Source organism: Thalassophryne amazonica, chromosome 6, assembly GCF_902500255.1.
Source record: "Thalassophryne amazonica chromosome 6, fThaAma1.1, whole genome shotgun sequence".
In the NCBI taxonomy this organism is placed as follows: domain Eukaryota; kingdom Metazoa; phylum Chordata; class Actinopteri; order Batrachoidiformes; family Batrachoididae; genus Thalassophryne; species Thalassophryne amazonica.
Window position 1 is genome coordinate 110,821,203 of NC_047108.1, and position 17,925 is coordinate 110,839,127.

The 17,925-nt window shown below is 42.2% G+C and overlaps 1 protein-coding gene across 1 annotated transcript in view; it reads right to left on the reverse strand.

Annotated features, from left to right (window-relative positions):
* Positions 1-474: 474 nt before the first annotated feature.
* igf3 (insulin-like growth factor 3) overlaps positions 475-17,925 on the reverse strand; it is a 39,079-nt gene continuing 21,628 nt past the window's right edge. The window contains exon 3 of the mRNA XM_034171532.1: positions 475-693. Within this exon, the coding sequence (XP_034027423.1) occupies positions 475-693 (219 nt within the window). The remainder of the gene's footprint in view (positions 694-17,925) is intronic.

The following is a 17,925-nucleotide window of genomic DNA, read 5'->3' on the forward strand; positions in this document are numbered from 1 at the left end:
ATGTCACTAATGACAACGTGTGCACAGCTCATGATGAAACCAGTGGTGCTTCAGTCAGTCAGGATGTGAGGACCAATCACATTTCAGCATTTATTTCAGCTGCTCCGTGTCACACTGTGTATAAATGAGTGCGCGTGCACGGACACGTCCAAAGACTTAAAGAGCCTAAAACCACCTGAGACGCTGAGGTCACGACCTCAGACCATGTGACGGCTCAAAATCAACAGACAAACAGCACATATGTCAGTGTGTGAACATGGCATGAAGTTCAGATAGCAGCAGGAAAAAACCTCAAAGCACAGAATCAGTGACATCACCACAAACACACATTGTCTGTCCAAAAGTGTCCCCGAGCCGCGGTGAGACGTCAGCTGAGGAACTCCAACATGGGTCTTAGGGGCCGTGAGTTGTGGCTCTGAGGTTTCTGCTTGTTATGAAGGTCACGAGTGAGGTTGCTCTCAGAGGAGAGCTGATTTAGGCTGCAGGAGGTGTGGCCACGGCGGGAGGTGTGGCCGCTGTGCCAGACGCGGTGTCAGGGCGCCGTGTGCTGGTCCTCCTGCACCCTGATGATGCTTTGCTGTTCCTGGGCAGAGAGGCGGGGCTCCAGCTCCGGTAAGCGTCCCTCTGAGGACTGTTTGGCGCTCCCAGCTGTTCCAGCAGTCTCCTCTGAAACACCGCTTTGAACTGCTCCACCTGCGAGACCAACAGAAGACAACACGTCAAACTACAAGCAGTTATTTCGACAAACAGGAATGAAGTTTGGATTCAATTTCAATTTTAAGTTCATTCAGTTTAAAAAAATGTAAAAAAAAAAAAAAATAATAAGTGAAGTGCACAACGACAAATCACAAAATATTGGAACAGAAAATACTAAAAAAAAAAAAAAAATTAATAATCATGGTTACAGCAAAACAAGCAGCTCATCCCACACTTCCCTTCCCTATCCTCGGCCAAGTCCTGTAGCTCTTCCCAGGGGATCCTGAGGCGTTCCCAGGCCAGCAGGGAACGCCCTCCAGTGTGTCCTGGACCTTCCCCAGGGTCTCCTCCTGTTTGGACATGCCTGGAGGACCTCGTTAGGGAGATGACCAGATCCTGGAACCACCTCAACTGGCTCTTTTTGATGCGATAAAGCAGCAAATCTACTCAAGAGTCCCTTCTGGATAGTTGAGCTTCACACCCTGTCCTGGAGTGTAAGACCAGATACCTGACAGAGAAATCTCATTTCTGCCACTTGTATGAGTGACTTTATTCTTTCAGTCAGTTTTCTATTATTCTTTCCTCTCTCATCTGTCCCAGAGGGGACTGAGGTAGGGCTGTCACGATTAGTCGACATTATCGATAATGTCGACAATGAAAATTTGTCGACACGTATTTTCATTGTCGACAAATCGCCCAATCATGTTTTACCATTCAAAAACTGTATAATTTTGGTCCGGCGACGTGTTTTGTGGAAGCGCTAACTGCAACGGGAACTTGGGGGGGGGGGGGGGGGGGCGGTGTTTCCTCAAGGGAGAAGCGGATACAGTAGCCAAGTGATTTATACTTCTGCCGTCACTACGCAAAGACTCTGCTACAACACACTCGGGTAAACAATAGTGGAGCAGCAACAGCAAGGAGCCGAAGCGGAGTTAACGGAGAAGTTTAGAGCAAGACCGAAGCAATCCAAAGCATGGGAACATTTCACAGAAAACAAAACCGCCAAGTCGCTTACTTGCAGACTGTGCAAAGTCGTGTTAGCATATCATGGCAGCACTACAGTCATGCACGAGCACCTGAAACGCAAAAAACATCCCGGGGCAGCCGAATCGACCCCAAACAACACAAGGTAATCTAGCATGTTTAGCTACCCAACAGTTATCGTGTATTGATATATGTATTATTCACGTTTTCTAATGCGTACAATTGCTTCGTTAGTGCTTTCAACATAGCGGTTATGTTACGATGTTTGATTAGCTAGCTAGCGGTCATAAAATTATTCCCTAATTTAATTAATACCAGTATATCACCAAATTTCTGCTATTCATAAATTGTACGTTTTGTTTTGTTTCTACAGCAAAAGTCAAAGACGTCTGGATGATTTTATGCTCAAGAAAGTACAATGCACTCCCCAAACGGCTGGAGTAATGACACAGAGCATCCTAAATATGTTCATCATGGGAATGAGGCCTGTATCAATGGTTGAAGAGAGAGGTTTTATTGACATGGTTCAAACACTAGCTCCAGGCTACCAATTGAGGTGAAACACAGTCTTAAATCCCAAACTAAAATAGCTCTTACAGCTGATGAGTGGACAAGTGTTGCAACTGAGGCCTATTTTGGAGTAAATTGTCATTTTATTTCTGAAGAGTGGGAACTTATAAGTTATTGTCTCACAACCAAGCCTCTAGCTGAGCACCACACTGGGCAAAATATTTCAACTTGGATTGAAGAGATTGTAGAAGACTTTGAAATTCCACCAGAGAAGATAATTGCAATTGTACAACCCCTGGCAAAAATTATGGAATCACCGGCCTCGGAGGATGTTCATTCAGTTGTTTAATTTTGTAGAAAAAAAGCAGATCACAGACATGACACAAAACTAAAGTCATTTCAAATGGCAACTTTCTGGCTTTAAGAAACACTAGAAGAAATCAGGAAAAAAAAACTGTGGCAGTCAGTAACGGTTACTTTTTTAGACCAAGCAGAGGGAAAAAAAAAAATATGGAATCACTCAATTCTGAGGAAAAAATTATGGAATCATGAAAAACAAAAGAACGCTCCAACACATCACTAGTATTTTGTTGCACCACCTCTGGCTTTTGTAACAGCTTGCAGTCTCTGAGGCATGGACTTAATGAGTGACAAACAGTACTCTTCATCAATCTGGCTCCAACTTTCTCTGATTGCTGTTGCCAGATCAGCTTTGCAGGTTGGAGCCTTGTCATGGACCATTTTCTTCAACTTCCACCAAAGATTTTCAATTGGATTAAGATCCGGACTATTTGCAGGCCATGACATGGACCCTATGTGTCTTTTTGCAAGGAATGTTTTCACAGTTTTTGCTCTATGGCAAGATGCATTATCATTTTGAAAAATGATTTCATCATCTCCAAACATCCTTTCAATTGATGGGATAAGAAAAGTGTCCAAAATATCAACGTAAACGTGCATTTATTGATGATGTAATGACAGCCATCTCCCCAGTGCCTTTACCTGACATGCAGCCCCATATCATCAATGACTGTGGAAATTTACATGTTCTCTTCAGGCAGTCATCTTTATAAATCTCATTGGAACGGCACCAAACAAAAGTTCCAGCATCATCACCTTGCCCAATGCAGATTCAAGATTCATCACTGAATATGACTTTCATCCAGTCATCCACAGTCCACGATTGCTTTTCCTTAGCCCATTGTAACCTTGTTTTTTTTTCCTGTTTAGGTGTTAATGATGGCTTTCGTTTAGCTTTTCTGTATGTAAATCCCATTTCCTTTAGGCGGTTTCTTACAGTTCGGTCACAGACGTTCACTCCAGTTTCCTCCCATTCGCTCCTCATTTGTTGTGCATTTTCAATTTTTGAGACATATTGCTTTAAGTTTTCTGTCTTGACGCTTTGATGTCTTCCTTGGTCTACCAGTATGTTTGCCTTTAACAACCCTCCCATGTTGTTTGTATTTGGTCCAGAGTTTAGACACAGCTGACTGTGAACAACCAATATCTTTTGCAACATTGCGTGATGTTTTACCCTTTTAAGAGTTTGATAATCCTCTCCTTTGTTTCAATTGACATCTCTCGTGTTGGAGCCATGATTCATGTCAGTCCACTTGGTGCAACAGCTCTCCAAGGTGTGATCACTCCTTTTTAGATGCAGACTAATGAGCAGATCTGATATGATGCAGGTGTTAGTTTTAGGGATGAAAATTTACAGGGTGATTCCATAATTTATTCCTCAGAATTGAGTGAGTCCATATTTTTTTCCCTCTGCTTGGTCTAAAAAAGTAACCGTTACTGACTGCCACAATTTTTTTTTTCCTGATTTCTTATAGTGTTTCTTAAAGCCAGAAAGTTGCCATTTGAAATGACTTTAGTTTTGTGTCATGTCTGTGATCTGCTTTTTTTCTACAAAATTAAACAACTGAATGAACATCCTCCGAGGCCGGTGATTCCATAATTTTTGCCAGGGGTTGTACATGACAATGCAGCTAACATTGTAATAGCAGCAAATATTTTGGAAGAGAAGTATGGGTGGGCGTCTGTTCACTGTGCGGGCCACACCTTGCAGTTGGTGGTTAATCACGCTCTCAAACAGCCTCAAATCAATAAAGCGTTGGGGGCAGCTAGAGCTTTGGTCGAACATTTCAAACGTAGTGAGCTTGCTTCAACAACCTTAAAAAACAAACAGAACCAAATGGGAACTGCAGAACACAAATTAGTGCAATACGTGTCCACCAGGTGGAATAGCACATATTACATGATATCACGTCTTCTTGAACAACAATGGCCCATCACAGCCACTTTGTCTGATACTTCCATCACCCAAAGAGCCAAACAAAGCTTAGACCTGAAGCCAGACCAATGGATCATGCTGCAGGACCTCAGTGAAGCCCTGCAGCCTTTTGAGTGTGCAACTGTGTTTTTAAGTGGAGAAAGTTATGTTACAGTCTCTGCCTTGCCTCCTTTAGTCAGAGGGCTTTAAAAATCCTCCCTGTCTGTCTTCGAGTCAATGCCTGTGCAAGCCTTCTAAACTGCTGCACAACAAGAAATTACAACTCGTTGGTACAAAAATGTCACAGTTGGAGAGGACACACTCAGCAAAGAAATGATAGCTGCAGCACGAGATCCACGGTTTCGAAAAATGAAGTTTCTCACACCTGAAGAAAAGTTCACAGTTCAGGCAAAAGTACAATCTCTGGCCCAAAACTGCAAGACTTACTGCGCTGCAAGACAGGTCCCAGACACAGAGACTGTGGTTGATAACTCGCCTCCAAAGGGACAATCTGCAGAGGCAGCACTGAATTCCCTGCTTGGCAACAGCGATTCATCTGACAGTGAGGGTGAAACTAACCAAGATGTCCACAATCAAGCTGTTACTAATGAGGTACGGTAAATAACATAAACCCAGTTTGATATAAACCTTTTTGTGTTGCACTTCTTACTATATTTTTCTTTTGTGTGTTTGCAGGTGCTGATGTACTTTGCTGAACCCCAGATATCAAGATCTTCAAATCCTCTTTCTTGGTGGAAGGCAAATCAGGGCAAATACCCCACTCTTGCATCCCTTGCAAAGTGTTTCCTCAGCATACCGGCTACCTCAACTCCCTCAGAGTGCTTGTTCTCAGCAGCAGGGAACATTGTATCAAAGAAAAGGGCTAGCCTCACCTCAGAGCATGTGAATATGCTCACTTTTTTTGCACCAAAACTTGAAGTTCGTATGCATAAACTGTTTTGGTTTAATTTGACTTAAGCAATGTTGCAGTTTACACTTTATAACCATTAGCAAATGTTAGCATTTAAAACAACTAGTTTGGGAGAGTTTTCAGTTGAGATTTTGTGTCCTCCTCATCGTACCTCCTGCTTTGTTCTTGTAAAGGAGTCAGTCATCACAAATGTAAAATAGAATATGCTGATTTAACATAACCAGTGGTGGAAGAAGTACTAATTTGTCTTAAGTAAAAGTACAGATAGATGACTAACACAATTCAGTAAAAGATCAAAATTCTACTTGAGTACAAGTACAGTGGTATACAAAGTACAAAGTAAATGTACTTCAGGAAGATATTTAGGACTGAATCATTTCTTAACCAGGACTAATCTAAGGATAAACCTGGTCTAAACCAGGCCTAAGTCAGGACTATGTCAGGTCTCAAAATAATTTTTCTTTTAATCTAGTTCAAAATTGTGGAGAAGAAAGATACAAGCATCAAAATGTAGTAAAGTAAAATATCCTTAAGTTGTTAAAAATGTCAATCAATCAATCAATTTTTTTATATAGCGCCAAATCACAACAAACAGTTGCCCCAAGGCGCTTTATATTGTAAGGCAAGGCCATACAATAATTATGTAAAACCCCAACGGTCAAAAACGACCCCCTGTGAGCAAGCACTTGGCTACAGTGGGAAGGAAAAACTCCCTTTTAACAGGAAGAAACCTCCAGCAGAACCAGGCTCAGGGAGGGGCAGTCTTCTGCTGGGACTGGTTGGGGCTGAGGGAGAGAACCAGGAAAAAGACATGCTGTGGAGGGGAGCAGAGATCGATCACTAATGATTAAATGCAGAGTGGTGCATACAGAGCAAAAAGAGAAAGAAACAGTGCATCATGGGAACCCCCCAGCAGTCTACGTCTATAGCAGCATAACTAAGGGATGGTTCAGGGTCACCTGATCCAGCCCTAACTATAAGCTTTAGCAAAAAGGAAAGTTTTAAGCCTAATCTTAAAAGTAGAGAGGGTGTCTGTCTCCCTGATCTGAATTGGGAGCTGGTTCCACAGGAGAGGAGCCTGAAAGCTGAAGGCTCTGCCTCCCATTCTACTCTTACAAACCCTAGGAACTACAAGTAAGCCTGCAGTCTGAGAGCGAAGCGCTCTATTGGGGTGATATGGTACTACGAGGTCCCTAAGATAAGATGGGACCTGATTATTCAAAACCTTATAAGTAAGAAGAATTTTAAATTCTATTCTAGAATTAACAGGAAGCCAATGAAGAGAGGCCAATATGGGTGAGATATGCTCTCTCCTTCTAGTCCCCGTCAGTACTCTAGCTGCAGCATTTTGAATTAACTGAAGGCTTTTTAGGGAACTTTTAGGACAACCTGATAATAATGAATTACAATAGTCCAGCCTAGAGGAAATAAATGCATGAATTAGTTTTTCAGCATCACTCTGAGACAAGACCTTTCTGATTTTAGAGATATTGTGTAAATGCAAAAAAGCAGTCCTACATATTTGTTTAATATGCGCTTTGAATGACATATCCTGATCAAAAATGACTCCCAAGATTTCTCACAGTATTACTAGAGGTCAGGGTAATGCCATCCAGAGTAAGGATCTGGTTAGACACCATGTTTCTAAGATTTGTGGGGCCAAGTACAATAACTTCAGTTTTATCTGAGTTTAAAAGCAGGAAATTAGAGGTCATCCATGTCTTTATGTCTGTAAGACAATCCTGCAGTTTAGCTAATTGGTGTGTGTCCTCTGGCTTCATGGATAGATAAAGCTGGGTATCATCTGCGTAACAATGAAAATTTAAGCAATACCGTCTAATAATACTGCCTAAGGGAAGCATGTATAAAGTGAATAAAATTGGTCCTAGCACAGAACCTTGTGGAACTCCATAATTAACCTTAGTCTGTGAAGAAGATTCCCCATTTACATGAACAAATTGTAATCTATTAGACAAATATGATTCAAACCACCGCAGCGCAGTGCCTTTAATACCTATGGCATGCTCTAATCTCTGTAATAAAATTTTATGGTCAACAGTATCAAAAGCAGCACTGAGGTCTAACAGAACAAGCACAGAGATGAGTCCACTGTCCGAGGCCATAAGAAGATCATTTGTAACCTTCACTAATGCTGTTTCTGTACTATGATGAATTCTAAAACCTGACTGAAACTCTTCAAATAGACCATTCCTCTGCAGATGATCAGTTAGCTGTTTAACAACTACCCTTTCAAGAACTTTTGAGAGAAAAGGAAGGTTGGAGATTGGCCTATAATTAGCTAAGATAGCTGGGTCAAGTGATGGCTTTTTAAGTAATGGTTTAATTACTGCCACCTTAAAACCCTGTGGTACATAGCCAACTAACAAAGATAGATTGATCATATTTAAGATCGAAGCATTAAATAATGGTAGGGCTTCCTTGAGCAGCCTGGTAGGAATGGGGTCTAATAAACATGTTGATGGTTTGGATGAAGTAACTAATGAAAATAACTCAGACAGAACAATCGGAGAGAAAGAGTCTAACCAAATACCGGCATCAGTGAAAGCAGCCAAAGATAACGATACGTCTTTGGGATGGTTATGAGTAATTTTTTCTCTAATAGTTAAAATTTTGTTAGCAAAGAAAGTCATGAAGTCATTACTAGTTAAAGTTAATGGAATACTCAGCTCAATAGAGTATGTGTACATTTAACTTTATTACTTTTTCCACCACTGACTAAATCCCAATGCAATATGTTGCCTAGTGTAAAGACCTCACAGCTCATTAATTTAGCAGGTATATATTTACTTTGAAGTAAGGACTTGCCACATTATGGCATTTTGCAGAGTTTTTGTTAAATAATGCAGCAAGTGAATAAGGGAGCTGCACTTGCACTGTTAAACTTGCACTTGTTAATATTTGTGTATAATAAAATGCACACTTTTAAGTTAAATGTGTTTTGTTTATCTGAATTTATCATAAGTATTTTGATTAAGGTCCATTAAGTGGACTTAAAAGGTCAATTGTAATGTGCACAGCAGCTTGATGCATTTTTAGCAAGAAAAGAAAATAATCATTTGATTAGTTGATTAATCGCCAACTAATCAACAATGAAAATAATTGTGACAGCCCTAGACTGAGGACCACGGCCTCAAACTTGGAGGTGCCGAGTCTCATCCCGTCCGCTTCACACTCAGACTCAAACCTGTTCAGTGCACATCAGCGGTCATCAGAGGTCACTGCCTGATAAAGACAACAGAACCAGATCATCCGTAAAAAGCAGAGATGTTTCTGTGTAGGCTCTCAGTTGTCCAGGTGGTTTCCATAGTAGAGAAGCTTGAATCTTCAGCCCGGGCAGAGTCCGACTCCACCAGGAACAGGTCTGATGTGACAGAGAACACAGCTCCTACGTTGGTTATACAGAGACCAGATCTCGTGTTGCAGTGGTCCTGGTTCCCCGTGCTCCTGCAGTGCCCCCCACAGGACACCTTGGGGGACTTTTCTCACAAATGATCAGTCCGTTGAATGCAAGTTTAAGCGGTGAGAGATGACGCTACTGTGCTAACTACAAAAATTGACATTCCATATTTTCTTCTTCTTTGTCTTTCGGCTGTTCCCGATAGGGGTCGCCACAGCAGATTAATCGTTTCCATCTCACCCTGTCCTCTGTATCTTCCTCTGTCACACCAACCACCTGCATGTCCTCCCTCAGCACATCCATAAACCTCCTCTTTGTCCTCCCTCTTCTCCTCCTGCCTGGTGGCTCCATCCTCAGCATCTTTCTCCCTATATACCCTGGGTCCCTCCTCTGCACATGTCCAAACCATCTCAATCTCACCTCTCTGATTTTGTCTCCAAACCGTCCCACCTAAGCTGTCCCTGTGATATGTTCATTCCTAATCTTGTCCATTCTTGTCACTCCCAAAGAGAATATCAACATCTTCAGCTCTGCCACCTCCAGGTCTGCCTCCTGTCTTTTTGTTAGTGCCACCGTCTCTAAGCCGTACAACATAGCTGGTCTCACTACTGTCTTGTAAACTTTCCCCTTCACTCTTGCTGGTATTCTTCAGTCACAAATCACTCCTGCCACCTTTCTCCACCCACTCCACCCTGCCTGCACTCTCTTCTTCACCTCTCTACCACACTCTCCATTACTTTGAACAGTTGACCCCAAATATTTAAACTCATCTACTTTCACCACTTCTACTCCTTGTAACTGCACTATTCCACTGGGCTCCCTCTCATTCACACATGTACTCAGTCTTGCTTCTACTGACTTTCATTCCCCTTCACTCCAAAGCATATCTCCACCTCTCTAGACTCAACTTACTCTCGACTCTCACTACAGATCACAATGTCATCTGCAAACATCATAGTCCATGGGGACTCCTGTCTGATCTCATCTGTCAACCTGTCCATCACCACTGCAAACAAGAAAGGACTCAGAGCTGATCCTTGGTGTAATCCCACCTCCACCTTGAATGAGTCTGTCATTCCGACTGCGCATCTCACCACTGTCACACTATTCTTGTACATGTCCTGCACTAACCTAATATACTTCTCTGCCACTCCAGACTTCCTCAGACAATACCACAGGTCTTCTCTTGGCACCCTATCATAAGCTTTTTCTAAGTCCACAAACGTAAGTCTTTCTGGCCTTCTCTGTACTTCTCCAACAGTATTCTCAGAGCAAACATTGCATCTGTAGTGCTCATTCTCGGCATGAAACCATATTGCTGTTCACAGATCTTCACCTGTTTTCTAAGCCTAGCTTCTACTACTCTTTCCCATAACTTCATGCTGTGGCTGATCAACTTTGTGCCTCTGTAGTTACTGCAGCTCTGCACATCACCCTTGTTCTTGAAAATAAGAACCAGCACACTTCGTCTCCACTCCTCAGGCATCCTCTCACTTTCCAAGATTTTATTAAACAATCTGGCCAATCGGTACAAGTCCTTTTCTCCTTCCTTACTATTCAGCTTCTTGTACAGCTCGCAATATGCCCTTTCCTTCGCTTTTGCCACTTCTCTTTTCGCCTTACGCATCATCTCCTTGTACTCCTGTCTACTTTCTTCATCTCTCCGACTATCCCAAAACTTTTTCGCCAACCTCTTTCTCCTTATGGTTTCCTGGACCTCTTCATTCCACCACCAAGTCTCCTTGTCTTCCTTCCACTGTCCAGATGTCATACCCAGTACTACCCTAGCTGTCTCCCTCCCCACATCTGTAGTACTTTTCCAGTTGTCCAAAATTGCTTCCCCTCCAACCAGTGCTTCTCTCACCTGCTCGCTAAATTTCACACAACAGTCTTCCTCCTTCAGCTTCCACCATCTGATCCTTTGTTGAGCTCTCACTCTCTTCTTCTTCTTTACCTCTAAAGTCATCCTACAAACAACCATCCTATGCTGTCTAACGACACTCTCTCCTGCCACCACCTTACAGTCTCTGATTTCTTTTAACTTGCATCTCCTATAAAGAATGTAGTCCACCTGTGTGCACCTTCCTCCACTCTTATATGTTACCCTGTGCTCCTCCCTTTTCTTAAAGTAGGTATTCACCACAGCCATTTCCATCCTTTTTGCAAAATCAACTACCATCTGTCCTTCCCCATTCCTATCCTTGATACCATATCTACCCATTACTTCCTCATCACCTCTCTTCCCTTCACCAACATGCCCATTGAAGTCCGCTCCTATCACCACTCTTTCATGCTTGTGCACACTCTCCACCACCTCATCTAACACACTCCAGAAATCATCTTTCTCCTTCATCTCACAACCTACCTGTGGGGCATATGCACTGATGATATTCATCATCACCCCTTCAATTTCCAACTTCACACTCATCACCCTGTCAGACACTCGCTTAACCTCCAACACTTTTAACATACTCTTCCTTTAAAATGACCCCAACCCCATTTCTCTTCCTGTCCAGTTTGCCTCTACTGGTGGTTGGCTCTCACTGCGGTATTGTATCACTTCCTGTTCTGGAGCACAGCGGTGTTTTGCTGTATCTGTTAGCTGTTTAATCTGTGCAGTTAGATTGATCTAGTTAACTAGATAATGATTTGTTTCACAGTGTAATCTTCACGTGCCTTAACTAAAGCACTCCCTCTGCTGAATCACCTCTAAATTATTTACACATTATTCACTTTGTGTTTTTAGGAATCCGCTAGCTTAGCGCAGCTACTAGCTCTTAGCCGATTTAGCATGGCGGCTTCTCCTGTCTCTCCTGCACTTTTCTGCTCTGGGTGTGAAATGTTTAGTTATTCCTCGGCCTCCTTTAGCAGTAATGGTACTTGTAATAAGTGTAGCTTATTCGTAGCTTTGGAGGCCAGGCTGGGCGAATTGGAGACTCGGCTCTGCACCGTGGAAAATTCTACAGCTAGCCAGGCCCCTGTAGTCGGTGCGGACCAAGGTAGCTTACCCGCCGTTAGTTTCCCTCTGGCAGATCCCGAGCAGCCGGGAAAGCAGGCTGACTGGGTGACTGTGAGGAGGAAGCGTAGTTCTAAACAGAAGCCCCGTGTACACCGCCAACCCGTTCACATTTCTAGCCGTTTTTCCCCACTCGACGACACACCCGCCGAGGATCAAACTCTGTTTATTGGCGACTTTCAGCTTTCAGGCTCCTCTCCTGTGGAACCAGCTCCCAATTCAGATCAGGGAGACAGATACCCTCTCTACTTTTAAGATTAGGCTTAAAACTTTCCTTTTCACTAAGGCTTATAGTTAGGGCTGGATCGGGTGACCCTGGACCATCCCTTGGTTATGTTGCTTTAGACGTAGACTGTGGGGGGGTTCCCATGATGCACTGTTTCTTTCTCTTTTTGCTCCGTATGCATCACTCTGCATTTAATCATTAGTGATCGATCTCTTTTTCCTGGTTCTTTCCCTCAGCCCCAACCAGTCTCAGCAGAAGACTGCCCCTCCCTGAGCCTGGTTCTGCTGGAGGTTTCTTCCTGTTAAAAGGGAGTTTTTCCTTCCCACTGTGGCCAAGTGCTTGCTCATAGGGGGTCGTTTTGACCGTTGGGGTTTTTCATAATTATTGTATGGCCTTGCCTTGCAATGTGGAGCGCCTTGGGGCAACTGTTTGTTGTGATTTGGCGCTATATAAGAAAAAAGTTGATTGATTGATTGATTGACTCTGTTTTGAGAAATGTGAAGTTAGCGACACCAGCAACCACAGTCAATTGTCTTCTGGGGGCCAGAGCAGGCGACATTGAAGGCAATTTGAAACTGCTGGCTAAGGCTAAGCGTAAATTTGGTAAGATTGTAATTCACGTTGGCAGTAATGACACCCGGTTACGCCAATCGGAGGTCACTAAAATTAACATTGAATCGGTGTGTAACTTTGCAAAAACAATGTCGGACTCTGTAGTTTTCTCTGGGCCCCTCCCCAATCGGAACGGGAGTGACATGTTTAGCCGCATGTTCTCCTTGAATTGCTGGCTGTCTGAGTGGTGTCCAAAAAATGAGGTGGGCTTCATAGATAATTGGCAAAGCTTCTGGGGAAAACCTGGTCTTGTTAGGAGAGACGGCATCCATCCCACTTTGGATGGATCAGCTCTCATTTCTAGAAATCTGGCCAATTTTCTTAAATCCTCCAAACCGTGACTATCCAGCGTTGGGACCAGGAAGCAGAGTTGTAGTCTTACACACCTCTCTGCAGCTTCTCTCCCCCTGCCATCCCCTCATTACCCCATTCCCGTAGAGACGGTGCCTGCTCCCAGACCACCAATAACCAGCAAAAATCTATTTAAGCATAAAAATTCAAAAAGAAAAAATAATATAGCACCTTCAACTGCACCACAGACTAAAACAGTTAAATGTGGTCTATTAAACATTAGGTCTCTCTCTTCTAAGTCCCTGTTAGTAAATGATATAATAATTGATCAACATATTGAAACCTGGTTGCAGCAGGATGAATATGTTAGTTTAAATGAGTCAACACCCCCGAGTCACACTAACTGCCAGAATGCTCGTAGCTCGGGCCGAGGCGGAGGATTAGCAGCAATCTTCCATTCCAGCTTATTAATTAATCAAAAACCCAGACAGAGCTTTAATTCATTTGAAAGCTTGGCTCTTAGTCTTGTCCATCCAAATTGGAAGTCCCAAAAACCAGTTTTATTTATTATCTATTGTCCACCTGGTCGTTACTGTGAGTTTCTCTGTGAATTTTCAGACCTTTTGTCTGACTTAGTGCTTAGCTCAGATAAGATAATTATAGTGGGCGATTTTAACATCCACACAGATGCTGAGAATGACAGCCTCAACACTGCATTTAATCTATTATTAGACTCAATTGGCTTTGCTCAAAATGTAAATGAGTCCACCCACCACTTTAATCATATCTTAGATCTTGTTCTGACTTATGGTATGGAAATTGAAGACTTAACAGTATTCCCTGAAAACTCCCTTCTGTCTGATCATTTCTTAATAACATTTACATTTACTCTGATGGACTTCCCAGCAGTGGGGAATAAGTTTCATTACACTAGAAGTCTTTCAGAAAGCGCTGCAACTATGTTTAAGGATATGATTCCTCCTTTATGTTCTCTAATGCCATATACCAACACAGTGCAGAGTAGCTACCTAAACTCTGTAAGTGAGACAGAGTATCTCGTCAATAGTTTTACATCCTCATTGAAGACAACTTTGGATGCTGTAGCTCCTCTGAAAAAGAGAGCTTTAAATCAGAAGTCCCTGACTCCGTGGTATAACTCACAAACTCGCAGCTTAAAGCAGATAACCTGTAAGTTGGAGAGGAAATGGCGTCTCACTAATTTAGAAGATCTTCACTTAGCCTGGAAAAAGAGTCTGTTGCTCTATAAAAAAGCCCTCCGTAAAGCTAGGACATCTTACTACTCATCACTAATTGAAGAAAATAAGTACAACCCCAGGTTTCTTTTCAGCACTGTAGCCAGACTGACAAAGAGTCAGAGCTCTATTGAGCCGAGTATTCCTTTAACTTTAACTAGTAATGACTTCATGATTTTCTTTGCTAATAAAATTTTAACTATTAGAGAAAAAATTACTCATAACCATCCCAAAGACGTATCGTTATCTTTGGCTGCTTTCAGTGATGCCGGTATTTGGTTAGACTCTTTCTCTCCGACTGTTCTGTCTGAGTTATTTTCATTAGTTACTTCATCCAAACCATCAACATGTCTATTAGACCCCATTCCTAATAGGCTGCTCAAGGAAGCCCTACCATTATTTAATGCTTCGATCTTAAATATGATCAATCTATCTTTATTAGTTGGCTATGTACCACAGGCTTTTAAGGTGGCAGTAATTAAACTTAAAAAGCCATCACTTGACCAAGCTATCTTAGCTAATTATAGGCCAATCTCCAACCTTCCTTTTCTCTCAAAAATTCTTGAAAGGGTAGTTGTAAAACAACTAACTGATCATCTGCAGAGGAATGGTCTATTTGAAGAGTTTCAGTCAGGTTTTAGAATTCATCATAGTACAGAAACAGCATTAGTGAAGGTTACAAATGATCTTCTTATGGCCTCAGACAGTGGACTCATCCCTGTGCTTGTTCTGTTAGACCTCAGTTCTGCTTTTGATACTGTTGACCATAAAATTTTATTACAGAGATTAGAGCATGCCATAGGTATTAAAGGCACTCATATTTATCTAATAGATTACAATTTGTTCATGTAAATGGGGAATCTTCTTCACAGACTAAGGTTAATTATGGAGTTCCACAAGGTTCTGTGCTAGGACCAATTTTATTCACTTTATACATGCTTCCCTTAGGCAGTATTATTAGACGGCATTGCTTAAATTTTCATTGTTACGCAGATGATACCCAGCTTTATCTATCCATGAAGCCAGAGGACACACACCAATTAGCTAAACTGCAGGATTGTCTTACAGACATAAAGATATGGATGACCTCTAATTTCCTGCTTTTAAACTCAGATAAAACTGAAGTTATTGTACTTGGCCCCACAAATCTTAGAAACATGGTGTCTAACCAGATCCTTACTTTGGATGGCATTACTCTGACCTCTAGTAATACTGTGAGAAATCTTGGAGTCATTTTTGATCAGGATATGTCATTCAATGCGCATATTAAACAAATATGTAGGACTGCTTTTTTGCATTTACGCAATATCTCTAAAATTAGAAAGGTCTTGTCTCAGAGTGATGCTGAAAAACTAATTCATGCATTTATTTCCTCTAGGCTGGACTACTGTAATTCATTATTATCAGGTTGTCCTAAAAGTTCCCTGAAAAGCCTTCAGTTAATTCAAAATGCTGCAGCTAGAGTACTGACAGGGACTAGGAGAGCATATCTCACCCATATTGGCCTCTCTTCATTGGCTTCCTGTTAATTCTAGAATAGAATTTAAAATTCTTCTTCTTACTTATAAGGTTTTGAATAATCAGGTCCCATCTTATCTTAGGGACCTCATAGTACCATATCACCCCAATAGAGCGCTTCGCTCTCAGACTGCAGGCTTACTTGTAGTTCCTAGGGTTTGTAAGAGTAGAATGGGAGGCAGAGCCTTCAGCTTTCAGGCTCCTCTCCTGTGGAACCAGCTCCCAATTCAGATCAGGGAGACAGACACCCTCTCTACTTTTAAGATTAGGCTTAAAACTTTCCTTTTTGCTAAAGCTTATAGTTAGGGCTGGATCAGGTGACCCTGAACCATCCCTTAGTTATGCTGCTATACACTTAGACTGCTGGGGGGTTCCCATGATGCACTGAGTGTTTCTTTCTCCTTTTGCTCTGTATGCACCACTCTGCATTTAATCATTAGTGATTGATCTCTGCTCCCCTCCACAGCATGTCTTTTTCCTGGTTCTCTCCCTCAGCCCCAACCAGTCCCAGCAGAAGACTGCCCCTCCCTGAGCCTGGTTCTGCTGGAGGTTTCTTCCTGTTAAAAGGGAGTTTTTCCTTCCCACTGTCGCCAAGTGCTTGCTCACAGGGGGTCGTTTTGACCGTTGGGGTTCTTAACGTAATTATTGTATGGCCTTGCCTTACAATATAAAGCGCCTTGGGGCAACTGTTTGTTGTGATTTGGCACTATATAAATAAAACTGATTGATTGATTGTCCTCACCATGGTACAACAACTTGTAGCCACCGCCGATGCTCCTGCTCTTACTTGCTTTCCACTTGGTCTCTTGCACACACAATATGTCTATCTTTCTCCTCTCCATCATATCAGCCAGCTCTCTCCCTTTACCAGTCATACTACCAACGTTCAAAGTCCCCACTCTCATTTCCACCCTTCTAGTTTTCTTCTCTCGCTGTTTGTCGAAACGTTCTCCTCCTCTTCGTCGTCGTTGTCTTTGCCCAGCAGTAGCCCAATTTCCACCGGCACCCTTTTGGGCAACAGCACCGGTGGCAGACACTGTTAACCCGGGCCGCGACCGATCTGGTATGGAAATTCGATTCTTAGTCTGCATAGTTGGGTTGGCTTGTTTTACGCCGGATCTCCTTCCTGACACAACCCTCCTCATTTATCCAGGCTTGGGACCGGCACTCAGAATGTTCACCCTTGAGGTGGCTTATGTTGTGAGGTGGCTTTTGAAGTTTGCGTTGGTAACAATCTGGATGGTCTTTTTCCTCTTTTATCCAGCGGACACAACATCCATGATTTCCAAAAACAATTTGAAATGTGGACTCATTAGTCCACATTAGTCCATTCAAATGTGGACCTAAATTCCTTGAAATTGAATGTTGAGAAACATTGTTTTTAAACTGTTGGACTATTTTTTCATGCAGTTGTTCACAAAGTGGAGATCCTCACCCCATCTTTGCTTGTGAAAGGCTGAGACTTTTGGGGATGCTCCTTTTATACCCAATCATGACACTCACAATTAGTGTCCTCAGTTCCCAAACGCTTATTGAGTGTTGTTAGAAGGAAAGGTGATGTAACACAGTGGTAAACATACCACTGTCCCAGCTTTTTTGAAACGTGTTGCAGACATCCATTTCAAAATGAGCAAATATTTGCACAGAAACAACAAAGTCTATGTTTGAACATTAAATATCTTGTCTTTGTGGTGTATTCAGTTGAATATAGGTTGAAGATAATTTGCAAATCATTGTATTCTGTTTTTATTTACATTTTACACAACATCCCAACTTCATTGGAATTGGGGTTGTAATATTTATTATGACCCAAAGCATTAATTTTACATAGACATTTTTGAAGGAAATTAGTTAAGAAACCAGGAAACCGCCGTGACTAAGTAGCGGTTTTCTGCACATCAATCAATTCAATCAATCAATTTTATTTATATAGCGCCAAATCACAACAGTTGCCCCAAGGCAACTGTGACTGGAATGTCACGCGTGTCCATTCCAGTCACATAGACTAATGTTACTGCTGATGCCGGATGTGATGTCATCATGTGGCCACTCTGCTGTTGCAAAATGTTCTTCCTTTGTGTGCAGAAAAGATCTGGAGAGGTTCAGGATGTAACATCAGAACTCGGCTCCAACTGGGGATCAAACTACCAAACATTCGGTTCTTGGACTATCAAAGCTGTAAATTCTGATGTACA